The sequence below is a fragment of the Condylura cristata genome, unplaced genomic scaffold, assembly GCF_000260355.1.
Source record: "Condylura cristata isolate star-nosed mole 26May11 unplaced genomic scaffold, ConCri1.0 scaffold00012, whole genome shotgun sequence".
NCBI lineage: Eukaryota > Metazoa > Chordata > Mammalia > Eulipotyphla > Talpidae > Condylura > Condylura cristata.
Window position 1 is genome coordinate 179,422 of NW_004567113.1, and position 20,032 is coordinate 199,453.

General features: G+C 33.0%; 1 protein-coding gene across 1 annotated transcript in view; it reads right to left on the reverse strand.

The window, feature by feature from the left end:
- Window positions 1–20,032, reverse strand: part of RAP1GDS1 (RAP1, GTP-GDP dissociation stimulator 1) — a 240,555-nt gene that overhangs the window by 100,024 nt on the left and 120,499 nt on the right. Inside the window, exon 5 of the mRNA XM_012724148.1 lies at window positions 8,827–8,973. Coding sequence (XP_012579602.1) covers window positions 8,827–8,973 — 147 coding nt within the window. The remainder of the gene's footprint in view (window positions 1–8,826; window positions 8,974–20,032) is intronic.

Consider the following 20,032-nt stretch of genomic DNA (forward strand, 5'->3'; position numbering starts at 1 on the left):
AAAAAAAACAAAAAAAAAACTAGAAAAGGGCAACAAAATAACCCAAAAGCCAGAAGAAGACAGGAAATAACAAAAGTCAAATCAGTAATAAATGAAATGTAAGACAGGAAAAAAAAATACAAAAAAAAAATCAATAAAACCAAAAGTTGGTTCTTTAAGAAAATAAACAAGATAAACAGGCCACTAGACAGGCTCACAGAGAAAAAAAAAAAAAAAAAAAAAAAAAAAAAACAAGAAAAAGCACAAATAAACAGGATCATAAATAAATCAAAAGAATAATCAGAAAATACAACGAACGACTATATGCAAACTAGTTTGACAATTTAGCAGAAATCAATAAATTCCTACAACTCTACAACCACCCAAAGCTAAAGAAGAAATAGAACTACTAAACAGGCCAATTACAAGCAAGGAAATTGAAGAAGTAATCAAAACCCTCCCTCAAAATAAAAGCCCAGGACCAGTTGGATTTACAAATGAATTTTAACGGATGCTCAGAAAAAAACTAGTGCCTATTCTATACAGACTCATCCAAAAAATTGAAAAAGAAGGAAAACTACCACATACTTTCTACAAAGCCAATATCACACAACTACGAAAACCTAACAGAAAAAAAAAACAAGGAAAGAAAACTTCAGACCAATCTCCCTAATAAACACCAATGCAAAAATCCTCAACAAAATCTTAGCCAACAGAATCCAACAATGCATTAAAAGAATAATACACCATGACCAAGTGGGCTTTATCCCAGGAGCACAAAGGGTAGTTCAACAACAGAAAATCAATTAATATAATCCATCACATCAACCGAGAGGAAAATAATAACCACATAATCATATTAATAGATGTAGAGAAGGCATTCGACAAAGTTCCACATCCATTTATGTTTAAGGCCCTTAAAATCCTCGGAAAAGAAGGAACATGCATCAACATGATAAAAAACATATATGACAAACCCAGCCTATAATATCCTCCTCAATGGAGAAAAGCTGAACGCCTTTTCTTTGAGATCAGCAACAAGATAAGTGTGTCCAATATCGACACTGCTCTTCAACATAACATTGGAAGTTCAGCCAGAGCAATAAGACAGGAAAAAGATATACAAGGAATCCAAATAGGGAAAGAAGAAATAAAACTGTCCTATTGGCAGACAATATGTTAATTTACATGGAAAACCCTAAAAACTCCATAGAGAAACTAATCAAAATAATCAACCAGTTTAGTAAGGTAGCAGGTTATAAAATCAACACACAAAAGTCAGAAGCATTCCTATATACAATCAGAAAAAATATAAGTAAAAACAATTCCTCTTTTCAATTAGAAAAAGAATCAAATACCTGGGAATCAACCTAACAAAAGAGGTCTTTGTAAAAGATCTTTACAAAGAAAATTACAAAATACTGTTAAAAGAAATACAAAAAGTCACCATGAAATGGAAAGATATCCCCTGCTCATCGATCAGGAGAACTAACATCATCAAAATGGCCATCCTACCAAAAGTGATACACAGATTTAATGCCATCCCAATAAAAGTCTCAATGACATACTTCAAAGAAATTTAAAAAAAAATGATGAGATTCATATGGAACCACAAAAGATCTCAAACAGCAAAAAGTCTCATGACTAAAAAGAAAGAGAATGGAGGCATTACAATCCCAAACTTCAAGCTATAGTACAAAGCCATAATAATAAAAACTGCATGGTATTGGAACAAGAACAGACACACAGACCAGTGGATTCAAATAGAAAACTCAGATATACACCCACAGGTTTATAGGTAACTAATCTTTGACAAAGGAGCAAAGAAGAAACAATGGAACAAAGAAAGTTTGTTCAGCAAATGGTGGTGGGAACACCGAGAAGCTACATGCAACAAAATGAAATTAGATCACTACAACACACAATACACAAAAATCAGCTTGAAGTGGATGAAGACCTAGACATACTAATGGAGACCATAAAATACCTAGAAGCAAAGATGGGCAAAACACTACACGACATGCACCTCAGTGACATATTTAAAGATAGAGCACCCAATGAAACAATAGCGAAGGCAAGGATAAACAGATGGGACTATATCAAGTTAAAGAGCTTCTGTACAGCAAAAGAGACATTACAAAAAACAAACATACATCCCACTGATTGAGAAAAAATTTTCTCACACAAAACTAGTGATAAAGTATTGAACACAAAGATATAAAAGAAGTGATGAAGCTCAACAAAAATAAAGTAACTAACTCCATTAGAAAATGGGCAGAGGAGTTAACATACACTTCTCCAAAGAGGAAATGCAGATGGCCAATAAGCATATGAAAAAATGTTCAACATCACTTGTCATAAAGTGAGATGCAAATTAAAACCACAGTGAGATACCACCTCACCACAGTAAGAATGGCACATCTTAAAACAATTAGCAACAACAAATGTTGGTGAGGATGTGGAGAAAAATGAACTCTCCTGCACTGTTGGTGGGAATGCAAACTAGTACAACCACTATGGAAAACTGTTTGGGGGTTTCTCAAAATGCTGAAAATGGAGCTTCCATATGACCCAGAAATCCCACTCCTAGGTTATCTACATAAAAGACACAAAAACACTGCTTCAAAAAGACACCTGCACCCCCATGTTTACTGCTGCTTTATTTACAATCAGAAAGACATGGAAACAACCCAAATGCCCAAAAGTAATGAGTGGAGTAAAAAGATGTGGTATACAGCAAGTATTACTCAGCAACCAAATAAAATAAAATAAACACATGTCTTTTGTAGCAACATGGATGGAGCTGGGAGGGATCATGCTTAGTGAAATAAGGCAGAAAGGAAAGGAAAAATACTGGATTTCACTCATAGAAGGAGTATAAAGGATGAGGTGAGAAAATAATAATAATGAACAACTATGTACCAGAGACATTTTATTGTGGTGGAATGGGGAATGGGATCAAAAACGGTGGGGAAAGGGAAGTGCACTGGACTATGGTGATGGCACACGGGTGATCTGGTGATGGGAAGCCCACAGGGATTACAACTGAGATGGAAAAACGCACAAAATGATGTAAAAATAAACTATTATATTAATAATAATAATAATAATAATAATAATAATAAACACCTAGAATAATGCACTAGGTATTCCTTTCCCATACATTAAAAAAAATATTTTGAGCAGTCAATTGAATTATAAATATTTATTACTATATAATTAAAAGGAGGCTATAATAGATAAAAATAAAAGGACAGTAGATTGACAAGAGATTAGATTATATATCTAGAAATGTCTTCTTTTACAGATGTTGTTATTGGATTGAATTAACTAGTACAGTGGATAATATAATTAGATGTAAAATTTTTGCTAGTGTAATGAAGTATCAACTAAAATCAATTACACATTAAATTATCTTTTAATGAGAAGACAGAAAATATTGTACAGGTCTATTTTAAACAACTGAATGTATGCACATGTTCAGTTGTCATATTTTAATAACATGTCCCTTTATATGCATTTGCTAAATAGCACACACAGCCGCCCTTCAATTTCAACCACTGTTTAAGTTATCAAAGTCAACATAGAAAATAAATGTGAAAATAACCAGGGTATCTCTGAAGTTCTTTTTTAAAAAAAATTAATACTAAGAATTACTATAAAATATGAGAGGAAAATGTTATATTTATTAACTGATAATATCTGCATACATATATCTGTGAATATAAACATTTACAGATATAGCACCTAACAAGTAAAATGAAGTAAGCCAGTCATAGACTGTGTATGTTAATTTTTTTTTTTTTTTTAAAGATTTTTTTATTTATTTATTCATACAGAACTGGGGTACAGGCCAGAGGCTCAGGGGCGGTGAGAGGCTTCACCAGAGACAGAGTGGGGAGCAGAACAGGCAGATCGATGAAGTACACTGCTGAGGGAAGCAGCGGGCGAGCCAGGAGAGGTCTGGCTCGCCATGTGGTCTCCTCCGGGGCAGGCGGCAGGCGGGAATCGAACTCATGCGGAAGTGGCTTCAGATTCTCAGTGCTGTGCTTTAACCCGCTGCGCCACCAGGGAGGGCCTGTGTATGTTAATTTTAAAGGAAACTCATTTTCCCTTTCTTGATGGCATATTTATTTACCTAACTTTTCAATGACATAGCTCATACAAAACTAGTAATTTCAGTTTGTGCTATAACACTAGCCCTCATTTACATTTTCTGTACATTTATAACTGGGCTTTCCCTCTATTTTTAGTCTATTTGTACATGTAATTGAGAAAAATAATTTTCAATTAAATAATTAGATATTTATTGATAAACCAGAGCTATTCATCAAAACAAGTTTCAAACAGGTTTTACATTATTTAGGGGATTTCCTTTAGATTACTGGTTTGTTTCTATTCAAATCACAATCAATTTTCAAGTGTACATATGTAGAGTTATCTAATTTGTACATCACCTATGGTAAATTTTAAACCACAGAATTATCATTTACTATCAGTAATGTCGCTTTCTGCCATTATTATGTATGACAATAAGGAGTATCAATGAATTTAAGTGAGCAATGGTTTAAAATGCTTCAAACTTATTAAATTAAAACTTTTTATTCTAATAGCATTTTCTCCAACTATCAATCTTGTCAAGCTGTATTTGCCTTACTAGAGTAAACATGATATATTTAAACATGATATATTTATACAATACTATCAATACAGCTTTTCTGGGTATTCCATTGTAATTTTTTCTACTAATATACTCCACACCTATTTATGTAACTAAATTTCAATTGTTTAACCAAAAAAGGGGGAAATACATCCAATTCAAAGTTTAAAAGTGTATAGTCTTGATCTGACTTTAAACTTTGAAAACTAATAAACTTTGGCTTTTATACAGTTTTAGCAGAGTATGGAAATATCTTTGCCAAGTATTTTCATAATACATCTATCTTGCATGTTTGCAAATATAGTTTTTTGTTATTTAATGGAACTAAAATTTGATCATGCTCAGAGTTACCACTTCATGGAGAGGAGTCAAGATATGCTAGGCCTCAGTCTAAGGTCAATCGATTTTTAGGACTAGTAAGAATATAAAATGTATTTTTGTCAGAAAAACGATGTTGTCAGATAAACTATGTTGTCAGTACTTTATATTTAAAAATTTTAATCTCCTAGAGAATAATTCCCTAATAATGAATAAGGCCTAAGTTACTAAGTTCAAGGTTAGAGTTAACAATACTGCTGTATTAAAAGGTGGTATTTAATAAACATTTTACTCATGAACTAGTAGAGAGTTACATACTGAATGTAATAGTAAATAAATAAAAACAAATCCATTTATCAGTACAAGCAGAAAGTGCTTTGTGAATTTCAAAAGTTTTAGTATTGCTTTTTAGTCTCAGTGACTCAGCTAAGTGAACAGGAACAAAATTACACGATACTAAAAAAGGTAATATTTAAAATGGAAAGAATTATCAACAGACCAAAGATAATAAAAAATGCAATAATGTAATAATTATCAACAGACCAAAGATAATTTAAAAAATGTACAACAAATAAAAAACAATATAATTTAAGCTGGGCCCTCCCTTGTGGCACAGCAGGCTAAATAAAGCACAGCACTAAGAAGCTAAAGCCACTTCAGCAAGAGTTCAATCCCCAGCCACAGAGGTGATCCACATGGGGTGGCATAACTTTCCTGACTCACCCGCTGCTCCCCTCAGCAGTGTATACCTCGTCAGTTGGCCCGTTCTGCTCCCCACCCTGCCTCTGGTGAATCATCTCACCACCCCTGCACCTCTGGCCTGTACCCCAGTTCTGTGTGCATAAATGAATAAATTTTAAAAATAATATAATATAATTTAAGCTAAAGAGTATGGGGAAAAATAAAAGTACTTCATATACTATGATCCTCATAACAGACAAATGTGAAAGGAAGTAGAACAAAGACCATTGTTATAATTTTGGCATATGTTCCTTTGAAATACTAATGATAACTTTAATTCTACTTTAATCTAGTATTTTTTGTAAGCTATATTCAACTTGCAGCTCTTAGAAAAAAATCCCTCATTCCTTTAATAATGTTCGAGAAAAGTCAAACCAACTTTTTAATTGTGGGGAATATCTGCAACCTGGGGAAAGATCTTTACAAAAGAAATGTAATATATTATGTATATGTACAGCATAAAAGTTAAGCATTACCCTCTCAGCACCCTCCTCAATACACTGCAGTATCCTTAGTGGGAACACAATTTACAATTTCCTTTGTATTAGAATTACAGATACTTTTAAAGACCACATGGTCATTTATATATGCTTTTGTAGATTTTTTAACAATAGCTTCCTCAATTGACAAATAGATGAAATTAATAACAAGACTAATTCTCTGATACCTGAAATTGCTTTAGTAATGTTGTAACTACTTTCATTTCTTTTTCACTTAGCACTTGTACGACTTACTCAAGTGTCTAAGGAAGACACTTGACACTTGACTTCAAGAGGAAGAAAATAGGAACTATAAGAACAGTTGGTAACAATTTCTAAATACAATTTAGATACTTGTGGATTATGGTCAAATTTCAATTACTAATTAACTAGCTATTTATTTTGTAGTTTACTTATACTGTGTTATTTGTGTCTTTCATATTTAAGATATTTTCTTTTCAAAACTATTACAAGAGGCAAGAAAACAGACATAATTGACCCTATAAAGATTACCATTGGTACTTGCTCAGTTTAATAAACAAGCCATTTGATGAATAAGATTTATTCTGTTATTACTTTTGTTATAAATAATCTTAGTTAATAGGTTTAAAACTGGTGATCCTTGGATATGATATGACACAAGCTACGCGACTTCTGTCAACCAACAAATTCCAGAAATACTCTGAAAAATCAGAATTTCCATTGCTATTTTGTGTCACAACCTCCCTTTTTTGTATGATCATAATATCAAAAATATTCTGAGCAACATCAGTTTGCAACTGGATTGTCTTAGCTTCAAATTGGCTACCTGATCTGGGCAAAGTACAAGCCACCCAGGGCAGGAAATTCCTGTGTCTGGACACAAAAGGCAAGTTCCAGGAGAGGTAAGATGCTCCCCTCCTCCCCCCCACCCCAGAACACCAAGACTTATGGGACCCTTCCTTAGTCTTCTGAGACAAAAAGCAAATCTTAGATAAAACTCCCAGGCATAAGGACCCATGGACAATTTCCCAACATCATTGACACAGATTTTGCTTAATGCATAATTATGTGACTTCCTCTTAATTTACCATTTTCTTAAATAATCACTAACTACTCTCTGCTAGTCTTAATTAACCTTTCCCTAAAACAAACACTGGCTACTCTCTGCAGCCTTAAGTTAGCCATTAACTTTTCCTTAGACTATCACAGATGTCTTTGCTAACACAATGTATTCCCTAGGACCCCTAAATCCATTACTAACAGCTCATCCTTTCCCAGACCCTTTATCCTTTGAAGTCATAGTTAAACATCGATATACATAAAAGTTATCATAAAGACATATAGTCTAGTATGCCATAAAATGTCAGGAACATTTATGCTGTTTTCTTATTAACTTACTTGATCCATTATTGTAACTAACTCTTTTTAAACAGTATAAAGACCTGCAAAAAAGGTGAGCAGGAAGACTTGCTCCCAACTCCAACTCCTGTGTCTTCCTCATGCTGGTTCCTCTTCCCCCTTTCCAGGAATCTCTGCTAGCAGACTCAGCCCCCACCTAAAGACCCTGTCATTGGAGATGGACCCTGATGATATGACTTGAAAGCATATTCTGTGTATTATGTGCAGTAATTTTTTGGCAAGTATAATTCAACATTTAACATTCAGATAGTAGTATCTGGCTAAACTGCCAATAGAAACATTTGGCTAGAGAGCAATGGCTATCTTTCTTTGTCCCCCACTCATGGGACAAAGGCTCTTTAATTTATCTTTTTTTTTTTTTTTTTGTAAATGGAAAACCTATGAACATGCCTGAAGGGCCATGTATTTCAACAACACAAAAAAAAATAAAGAGTACTATAACATAATATGCAAATAAAATGAACTGGCAAAGACAACAACTTAAAATGTCACAATAAAACAAAAGAAACACCTTACTTATGTTATATTCTAGGAACCTACCAAAGATTTAATTGTGGGATACATACAGTAATTTAAAAACAATGATAAATTGTGTTTTGTAAGATACAAAAGTACAGAAAAAATAGGTATAATACTTCATATCACTATTTTTAAGTTTGTTTAATTAACAACCTTACAGGGTATCTGAAAATTGCTGACAACATCATCTGTTGCCAGATTCTAAAGAATGCAATGTTTTTCAAAGAAAAGAAACTTGTGCTGATAAATAGTATATTTCAAATCTGTAACATCTCTGAATATTTTTATGAGTAAGTTTCATTAATTTCAATTAATTTATCTAGATTTTAATTTCTAGATACAAGTATCTAGGTAAAATAATTTAAATTGTATGTACAGTGTATATGTTTCAAAGCTACTTTTGGTTTTAATGTAAAATAATAAAGATGAAGTTATTTTAAATCACTTATTTTTAAAATTTTCATATCAACAATTTTTAAACCATGCCATTATGTCATTTTATGATTTTGATATTAACATGGGCAACCATTAAGCAATGAGTCCACTTGGTAAAGGGGACCACTTGGTATTTATGTGACACTGCCTTTTAATGTTGGTAAGGTATAAGTGTTTATGTCACTTAATTATCTGATATAATTTTTATAATATTTTTAATTTCCACTCTAGTAATGGAAATTACTATACTTAGTTTTTCCCCCACAGATAAAGCAAGTTTTCAGTTTTCTTTACCATTCTCATTGCTATAGTTCATCAGCATGCCACAAAAGACAGTCAACAGCTTCTCATTGGCGGGATCTGTTATACAGCACAGTGACCTTAAATGGTCAATTATAATCTGTGCACCACCTGCTTGGTCAACTGCACTTCTGCCCTCATCTGTAAAACAAAGAGTTAAATTAAAAATAAAACAGAAAGAAACCTTACAAGTTCAAATACAAAACATTAACAGTGTTATTCTGCATTCTGTAAGTTGAAAATAAATCTATACAGGGAATTACATATCTTTTGGGGAAAACAAAACAAACATGGAAATGGGAGTGGAATGGGAAAAGAGACAATATTTTCAGAGAGAAAGATTATTCTCACTGGCATCATATAGAAGCTTAAAGACCCTGTGTCTTAAGACTGATGATGACATGAAATTGTTTGTAAACAATAATTCTGTGTAAGACACAAAAGAGGTACAGATGTTCTATTGGAAATCTTTTTTCTCAACTTATGAACTAATATCTATTTTTGAATTAGTGGTTTTAAAGTAAGTTATTATCAAGAACTCTGGAACTCAGTGTAATTCTAGCTCACAATTAATGCATTTTATTTTTTTTTTTAATTCAGGTAACACTGGTTTACAATTCTCTTATATGATTTAGGGTAATAGTTTAAACACACCCTCAGATGTATGTTATCCAAGGTAACCAAACCACTGTCTACTTTGTCCCCACTCCCACTTGGCTCCCCTTCCAGTATCCTTAATTTTTAAACTTGTTTTGGTTTAGTTTTGCAGGTTTCATTTGTTTCTTCATAACCCATATATGAGTGTTATCATTCTGTATTTCTCTTTCCCCTTGTGAAGTATTTCACTTTGCATAGTACTCTCTAGGCATTATGCATCATGTTTTCACAAATTATAATGGTTCATTTTTTATATAACCTATTAAATAGTAAATTATATAAAGCATAAAATTATTAAATATTAAAAATTATTAAATTTATTGAATCATTAAAATATAGCATGTCTTCTTAATCTAATTCTCTGTTGTTGGATATTTAGGTTGATTCCTTATCTACTGTAAATAGTGTCACAATGAAATAGGAGTACATGTATGCTTTTGAATTGGTGTTTTGCACTCTTTGGCCATACCAAGGATGGTAATTGGTAGTAAATCCATCTAATGTATTGAGGAACCTCTAATACAGTTTTCCACATGGGTTGAACCAGTACACATTCCCCTTTTCCTCTACACCCTCACTAATGACGATTTTTTATAGCCCATAAACATGTTCTTCTCCATTTTAACTCATAGTAGTTTGTATTTAATTATTCCTATTTTCTCATGAATTCAAGATTGTAGTCAGTGGTCAAGCATACTTCTGTTTTAAGCATACATATATATATATATATATATATTATATACACACACATGTTACACAGAACAAATGTCCTTTAACAGAATATTATGAATAACTTTAAAAGACTTTCTAACTTCTAACACAGATACAGAAAAAAATCAGAAATGAGTCAAAATTGAAATTATATTTAATAGTCTGAGACAGATGAAAAATTAATGTTAGTATTGTTTTATTCAAACAAATATATCTAAAGTATTGTCATTCAAATATGTAATCAAATTTCAATTTAATGAAATATTTTATTTTCTTTATTGCACTACTATCTTTAAAATATGAGTGTATTTTCATTTACATGTCAATTCAGATTATCAGTAGCTATGTGGCAGTGGCTGCTGTAACAGACAGTGCGACTTTAGGAACCTAATAAATCAAATACTTTACTTTCTTAACAAAAGAATTGAAACTAATGTCCTATCTCAATAAATACTGAGCTCAACTAGGCAATGAGACTCAATATATGTAAGCTTACATATATTACACTATTACATAACTTACAGAAATTCTATAAGATTCAGTCTTGTAAATACTAATTTCACAATTAGTATTTTTTTTCTGCTTAGTTTTATAGTATCATTTCATAGATTGAGGACAGAACTCCATGCTAACAGAAAACACACTGTCAGATAAACAAGTCGGATGACTCATCCAAGAACACTAGGCATAGCATATATAGAAATCTAATTTCCAAAGTTTTATTTTCCAATAACACAAACACAAATTATCACAATTCTTTGTCAGTTTACATCTGATGATAACAAAAAAAAATTCAACATTAGGATTATAAATCTAAATGTTCATGCCTTCAATAATTACATAATAATTAGCTAAATTACAAAGGTAAATTAGATCTAATTACTGAGTAATTAGATTAATGTGGGCCTTAAGTATATGTATCATTCTTGCTTAAAACTCAGAAATCTAAGATAATAAACTAAACCGTAATTTCATATATTCAGGATCTAATACTTAGAAATTACATGGAGCCCATTTGCAGTGAATTTTAAAAGTTAAACTACCCTATAAACACCTATTATTATTCAAAATTTTCAACAATTCAGTGTTTTAAAACAAATTTACAATTTATTTAATAAAGTTACTTAATGAATTTTATGCAAGAGATAAGAATATATCTACAATAAAAAGTAAATCTCCATTTTGTGAGGTATTTTTTCATGATCTTAAATTTTTTTTAAATTTATTTTTGTACAGAAGAACTGGGATTAGGCCAAAGGTGTTATGAGGCAGAAAATGGGACGTGGGGGGGGTCAGAGTATTCACCAGAGAAAGGAGTGGGGAGCAAAACTGGCAGATGCTGAGGGGAGCAGCAGACAAGACAGGAGAGGTCTGCTGCTCCATTTGTGGATTAGCTGAGTGGGTGGGGATAGAACTCAGGCCTTAGTGGTGATACCATTGAAATTTAACCCCTAGGTCACCAGGAAGCCAATTTTGTGTTTCAAAGACACAGTTTTTCTTCCTTTGCTTACTTCCTCCATCCTATTCCTCTGTGCCTATCATTTTGGATTGTCAACAACATTTACTCATGTATTACATCAGTATTTGGCTGTAGAGAATAAACTCAATTTCTATATATGAATTCTATTTTTAACAAATTTGAAAGGACAAGGAAAGAGTAAACACCACTATAGGAACACTTATGCAGTTTCATCCTTACTTTTCCTCCCCCTCCTTTTTTTTTTATTTATTTTTTTTTTTAATTTTTTTTTCAATTTTTTTTTTTTAAAGATTTATTTATTTATTCATACAGAACTGGGATACAGGCCAGAGGCTCAGGGGCGGTGAGAGGCTTCACCAGAGACAGAGTGGGGAGCAGAACAGGCAGATCGACGAAGTACACTGCTGAGGGAAGCAGCGGGCGGGTCAGGAGAGGTCTGGCTCGCCATGTGGTCTCCTCCGGGGCAGGCGGCAGGCGGGAATCGAACTCATGCGGAAGTGGCTTCAGATTATCAGTGCTGTGCTTTAACCCGCTGCGCCACCAGGGAGGGCCTTTTTTTATTTTTGAAAGATCAATCACATAAATAAGGGCAAAAATAAGGGCAAAGAATATTTTGTTAAAGTATGATTTTCTAGAATTTGAGGATGTAAATGGGGTATTATAATGTTATTTTCTTTCACACTACTAAAAACCATTTAAAACAACAAGTCATTTAAAATATAGAGAACATCTGTCAATGGGTTAGTCCCATATAAACTTTTTCCATAGTAAATGTAAAAGCTCAATGTTATATTAAAATTGGTATTGCTTTTTATTTGAAAAGTTTTTTTTTAATTCTAAACTTTCATATCCCTGCATAGATATCCATTCCTGCATGAAGATTCACTTTTATTTTTTCTTGTAATAACCTGTATCCTTTGAAGCATCTGAGTTGCCACCTCCAGAAATAGGATATAAATTGTCCAACATCATGAGGTATCCGATCACTGGAGAGGTACAGCCCAGAAACTCTTTAAGTCACCCTACATTCTTAATAATGACCTGAACTACAGGGTACTTTACACCACAAGTAGGAACTTGTTTTATTTATACTAGTTAAGAGTAGGGCTTACCTGCTAAAGAGAAAACACAATTCCATTGCTCTTCAGTAGCCAAAATCAGGAAACAATATATCTTGTTATGTTATTGTAATTAGTCTCACAAAGAAAAATGTTACTCAGTTGGTATTCTATTGTCTGGACTAAGGTAAACACCAAGGCTGAGAACATTACCTAAAAATCACTACTCAATACAACTATAATGTTATAGGAAGCCCTAATTCATGTTAAGGTTAATTAGGCAGCTTTAGGGACAGTGCAGGCAGGTATTTCAGAAGAGTTAAAGAGGCTTCTGAGATAAATTCTAAGTCATTAAGCAACACATACTCCAGAGATGAGGTCAGGAAGCTCAGGAAAACTAAACAAACTAGTAAAATCAGAGGCTAAACCCTTGCCTGGGAAGGTTAACTATTAAGAGAGAAAAAGACTTATTAAATACCCCTAGACACAGGCCCACAATGGCTTCCTTGCCCCTCCCAAGTACTTTCTTCCTTTAAGTTTCCTTTACTTTCTTAAACAAAGTTTATTGCTCTCTGTTTGCTTATCTAAAATGCCTGTGAACTCCTTTTCAAAGCTTTGTGTAACAGAAGTCTGTTCAAGGGTTAAATTAACAACACACACCAGCATCAAAAGTACACTCTAATTATTTATTTACTTGTATGCTTCTTGGATAGTCTATGCTTCTCTGTGGGCAACAAACATGCATTATTACATGCATTATTATTACATTGCATTTTCTTCAATAAATGCAATCTTTGGGTAAATTTTGCAATTAATCACCTTGAAAGAGAAAGAGAATCCAATTTTCTGTACACACAATAAGGCAGTTAACTTAGAACAAGTGTATGCAGCTTATGTGTAAAAAGTTCAAAGTAAGGAAAGATGTAGAAATAAAAATAAGTAGCAGGGGCAGGGAAGCATAAACAAACAAACAAACAAAAAAAGGCAAGTAGATAGTTTTCCTATGTGCATACACTTGTGGAGAAGAGTCCCATGAGATCCACTTGAGAGTAAGAGTTTCTAAAACTTCTAAAGAAAGTGCTTTAAATATCTATTTTTTAAAACTATTTTACTTTAATTGAGGCAACACTGATTCACAACACTGTATATGATTCAGAGGTATAGGTTTAGACCTCTTTATATGCTAGCAAACCAAAACCACCAAGGTAATCACAACATTCTATTATAGTTAACTAGGCATCCTCTCCTCTTTGTTTTCTACCCGAACCAGTCCCTGTTAGTAGCTTCAATTCACAATCAGATTTCTAGATTTCGTTTAGTTTTGTCTTACCCTTTGATTTGTTTCTTTATATTCTACATATGAATCAAGTCATCCTGAATTTGTCATTCTCTTTCTAACTTATTTTACTTAGTAAAATCAATTCCAGTTCCATCCCAGTTGTTTCAAATGGTAAGAGATCAATTTGTTTTTTTTCAACTGAATAGCATCCACTGTGTACATATAGCATTAATATATTCACCTGTAGTTGGGCAATTAAGTTCTTTTCATAACTTGGCTATTGTTTAGTATTGTAGTGAACACTGGAGTGCAAATATCCCTCAAAATTAGTGCTTGTTTGCTTGGGTAGATAACTAGGAGTGGAATTGCTGGATCATAAATACAGATCTTTTCTACTTTGTCCCACCAACAGCATACAAGATTTCCCTCTATAGCCTAGCCAACATTTTTTTGTTTCTACCTTTTTTTTTTTGTATGTGCCATTTTTATTCAACAGCAAATTACAACTAGGATTAGAATGCAAGACATTGATTTTTAAGTAACTTTGATTTACAGCATTATATAGATTCACATATTCAGAGTTACACATCTAAATTCTTAAGTACTACATTATCAAAAAACTAGTTTCTACCCATCACAATGCAATTAACCCCTTTATCTAACTAGTTAATTATCCCTTCTTCCTTTTCAATATGAAAAACAATACCTTGTTCTTATCTCCAGAGTTTTATTTTATACTGTTGATTTTGTTTCTTTACCACATCTAAGTACAGTCATATAGTACTTTTCTTTCCCCATCTGACTATGCACAGCATGGTATTATCTAGGTCCATCCATAATCATGCAAGAGGCCAGATTTCACAAACTTAGTGAGTAGTAACTCCACTGTGCAGACAAAACTTTTTATTTTACTTACTCTTACATTGACAGTCATTTGGCTTATTTCCAACTCTAGACTATCATAAATAGTTGTGATATAACTAGGGTGCATATCTTTTTCAATAAACATTTTCATATCCATTGACTATCCATGTGGGATAAATGAATCATATGGTACATCTATTAATTTTTTGAGACATCTTCACACTGCTTTTCATATTGGTTGTACCAATTTACATTCCAACCAAATTATACTATGGTTCCCTTTTCTCTGCATCCTTATTGACACTTGTTTCTTTTCTTCTGCTTAATAGTCATACTTCCATGTGTAAAACACTGCCCAAGTTACTATTGGTTTGACTGTATTGCCTAACAGTATTGGATGCTACATATCTTCTAATGTGCTTTGACTGTCAAGTATGACACATACTTTGAAGAAATGTCTATTCACTTCCTCTAAAACTGCTGTAGTTAGGCTGTTCTGTTACTGATTTTATTATTTTTTTAAGATTTATTTATTAATGCATACAGAACTGATGTATCAGGCTAAAGTTGCAGGGATGGTGAGATGATTTACCAGAAACAGTAGGGAGCAGAACAGGCAGATCAACAAAGTACACTGTTGAGGGGAGCAGCGGGTGAGACAAGAATTTTCCCTCTTGCTTTTTTAGTATTCTAAACCTTGGAATTTTATAGTTTTCTTTGTTAGTTTCATGAACTTGTACAGTCAGGGCCTTCCTCAACTTTGGATTTCCCAGTTATCATTTCTTTGAGTAAGCAATCTTTTCTTTTCTTCCTCACAATACCTTCTGGGATACCCATATTTTTCATGTCCAAATGGAATCAGATAATACTCCAAACAATTTGTATTTAACATCTACCTTTTCTCTTTTGTTGCACCAGATTTACTTCTAAATTTCTATCTTTGAGATTACTGATTTATTTCTGCATTAGGCTTATGCTATCTCCACAGCTATTTTTCTCCACCATCATCTTTTATATCCCCTTTCAACATTTTCTCCTTCTAACCTCCTTCATAACCTTACTTCATTTATTAGTGTCCCCTAGTTTTTATAAGTTATGTTGCTCTGAATAACCATTGGCTATGAAAATATCTAGTACTTGTCTTTACCATTCTAAGATTACTATACATAATTCCCTCAAACTCCTTCCATTTTTTATGTGAATGACAAAATTTAATCTTTCCTTGTAGTTGAATAATGCTCCACAGTGTCACCTATTCTTGATGCAACCCTCTGTAATGGGTACTTAAATTCTTCCCAATTCCTAACTAACACAAACAATACTGTAATAAACATTGTACAGAATATATTTTTGAGTTGGTTCCATGTTCTCCAGATTGTTATCATGAAATTTCCATCATAGACCTTTTAAAATGTAAATGTAGTTCACATTCCTATTCCCACAAAATGTAATGGGGTTCCTCTTTTTCCACATCCTCTGATGCACATACTGTTGGGAGTCTTTCTAAAATATGCTATTCTCGGGCCCTCCCTGGTGGCACAGCAGGTTAAAGCACAGCACTAAGAAGCTAAAGCCACTTCAGCATGAGTTTGATCCCCACCCCAGAAGTGACCCACATGGTGAGGCAGACCTCTCCTGACCTGCCTGCTGCTCCCCTAAGTAGTGTTAGTCAGTTGGCCTGTTCTGCTCACCACTCTGTCACTGGTGACTCCTCTCACCACCCTTGCACATCTGGCCTATACCTCAGTTCTGTATGTATAAATAAAATAATGTTAAAAAAAAGGAGCTATTTTCATAGGAGTGATATGGCATGTCACTGTGGTTTTAATCTGCATCTCTTACTCAAAATGAAAATGAGCATTTTTCCACATGTATGTTGACATTCTTCTATAATATTTCTGTATAGTAAGTGGTGCTGTGGAAACAGCATTTGTTCTGTGTTTGCCTTGTTGCTGGGCTCATGGCTATTACCATATAGTACACTTAAAACCTGGGGGTGGTAGGCAAATCCATCATGTAGGTGAAAATGGGAGTCAATACACAAGAGGATTTAGTTGTCATGGCCAGCATTACCTTTATTGTCCTGTGACTTCATTCCTCCTTAGGTTGAGAACTGGCTATCTACACTATCTGGAATTCCTGTCCCCATACTGCAGAATAAGCACAGGGAGATCTCTACTTTCTAGGTTGTCATTATGAAAGGGACTCCGGTTCATGTCTGAACTTTTGCCTACTGCGCTGGTAATCCCTTATACTGAGGGACATTAAAGTGTTTGCAAGATTTGTCCTTCTCTCTCTGTTGCTTCAGATAAGCAGTCTCCAATATACTCTGTTCACTTATCTCCACTAGCCCCAATCTAGTCACCAAAAGATATTTATAAGAGGAGAGAGATAGAGAGAGAAGAAAACTCTGTGAAAATACTAAAATATAAAGAAAAAAAAAAACAATCGTATGAAGGCAGCTTGAGAAAGAATCAGGAGCCATGGAAATGTTGAAGTCACTAGAAGCTGGGAAGAATCAAAACAGGCTTCCACACAGGCTGGTTTCAAAGGAAGCATGGACTTAGTGATTCCTAGATTCTGGAATTAGATATTCCACAACAACAAACCTAAACAAAATTCTATTATTTAGAGGTAATCTCATTTGTTTACATTTGTTTTTGTTTACCTTGCCTTTGAGAGACAACTGATCAAACACATGCTGAAGCCAATGTCACAGACTGCACTGCTTGTAGATTTTTATATTGTTGTATGGTTTCAGATTTTACCACTGAAGTCTTTAGTTCATTTTGAGTTCATTGTTTGTATATGGTGTTATGGTCTAGTTTTATTACATTGCATGTGGCTGTCCAGTTTTTCCAGTACAACATGTTTAAGTGACTTTCATTCCTCCAATGTATATACTTAGGATGTGTGCCATAGATTAAGCATCCATTTAAATTTAGGTTTAATTCTGGTATTTTAATATTCCATTGGTCTGTATGTCTAACTTTGTTCTAATACCATACTACTTTTTGCAATGTAGAAGTATGATATCTACATTGTTCCTCTTTATTGTCAGGATGTTTTGGCTATCCAGGGTCTTAATTGCTTTTGTAAAGGTATCAATAATGTTTGTTCCATTTCTTTGAAGAATGACATTGAAATTCTGATGGGGACTGCATTGAATCTGTACATTGTTTTGGGTAAGACAGCTATTTTAATAATATTTATTCTTCCAATCCATGAACAGAGAGTATCTTTCCATTTCATTGTACCTTTTATTCCTTTTAATACTATTCCATGGTACAGGTCCTTACTGCCTTTGTTAAGTTTATTATAGGTATTCAATACTTTTCCCCTTTTAGTTCATTGTTGACATATTGGAAATTAACTCATTTTTGTGCATTCAATACTTTTCCCCTTTTAGTTCATTGTTGACATATTGGAACTTAACTCATTTTTGTGCATTGGCTGTTAGTGTACTGTACCAATTTAATGTTTGCAATACCTTTTACTTCAGGTAGTTTGCAGGTTTTTATATGTACACTGTAAAAATATTTCCAAATACTGACACCCAAATACCCTCTACATAGTAAAAGAAGCTGTCATTATAATGAAATCATATTGAAAGTGAAGGAATATTTGTAGAAAATACAAAGGGCTAACTTCCAAGATGTACAAATAACTCATATAGCAACAGTGAAAAACAAAAAGCCAACAAAAACATGGGCAGAATATGTAAACAGGCACATCTAAGAAAGATATATAAATGACCAATATGAACAAATGTTCACCATTACTTATCATCAGGGAAGTGGAAATCAAAACCACAATAAGGTATCATCTCACAATGATGAGAATGTCCCAAATCAAAAACAATAGAATCAACAGGCGTTTCACAGATATGGAGGAAAATTAACCTCAATACACTGTTGTGGGAATGTGGACTGCTCTAACTCCTAAGAAAAATTATATGGGTCTTCTCAAAATATAAAAAAAAATAGAATTTCTTCTCCTAGACATCTAACAAATAATGTAAAACCATTAATAAAAAGAAATATACACACTCCAATGTTCACAGCAAAAATTACTCAAAAAGCCATGAAATATAAGCTATGTACGTATCTAAGGAACGGTGAGCTAAGAAGTGAGAAGATGTGGTATGTACATAGAAATCTACCTCCCCTTTTAGTAGCTTTAGTTTTATCATCAGATTTGTAGGATCTGTTTTTGGTTTGATGGTGCCTTGTTCTGCTTTGTTTCTATAATCTACATATATATTTTTTCTTTATAGCCTTTCAAATTTATACTCTGTATAAGTATGTGGAATATTTATCCCCCACTATTCTCATTTGATACAGCTTTTGAAAATATATACCAATATGAAAATATAATTTGGCATCACTATACAACTTACTTTTCTTTAAATCAGCATTTAATATTAATCTGATCTAATAAGGATTATGGATAAATAATATATATCAAATATTTATCAAGTGATACATTCTATATTATGTTAAAGGGAGCATGAGGAAAAAAATAAATGCATCAATTGGTGTTCACACAAATGACAAACAATCCAAAGAAAAGAATCTGCTTCTGTTCTTGTAATTGCTGTTTTTCACTTTACTGATCAAGCTTTACTGTTTTTGACACTTAATATGAATAGAGGCAAGAATCAACAAACTAATAAAGATTTCAATACCAAGAATCTCTGACTATCAGTGTACTGAGTAAGAAATGAACTACAAGAAAAAATTTAAAAAGGTAAACACATTAATGCATGCAGACAAAACAATATAGTATTGTGTAACAACTGGATTAATGAAGAAATCAGAGAATAAATGTTTACAAATACCAGTAGGCAAATAATAATGAGAATATAACCTTTCACAATGCATGGGAAAGAGTAAAAACAGTTCTACCAAGTATATTCATATAAAGGCCCATATCAAGAAACTACAGAGCCCAAGTAAATAGTTGTCTGTCCTCTCCAGGAACTAGAAATAGAAACTACTTGGAAAAGAAAACCAAAAAAAAAAAAAAAAAAAAAAAAAACAAAAAAAAAGAAATATAAAAACAGCTGAATTAAGAAAATAAAAGAAATACATATGTAAAAAGCAAAAGTCCAAAATATCATGACAAAGCTGGCTCATTGAAATATAAATC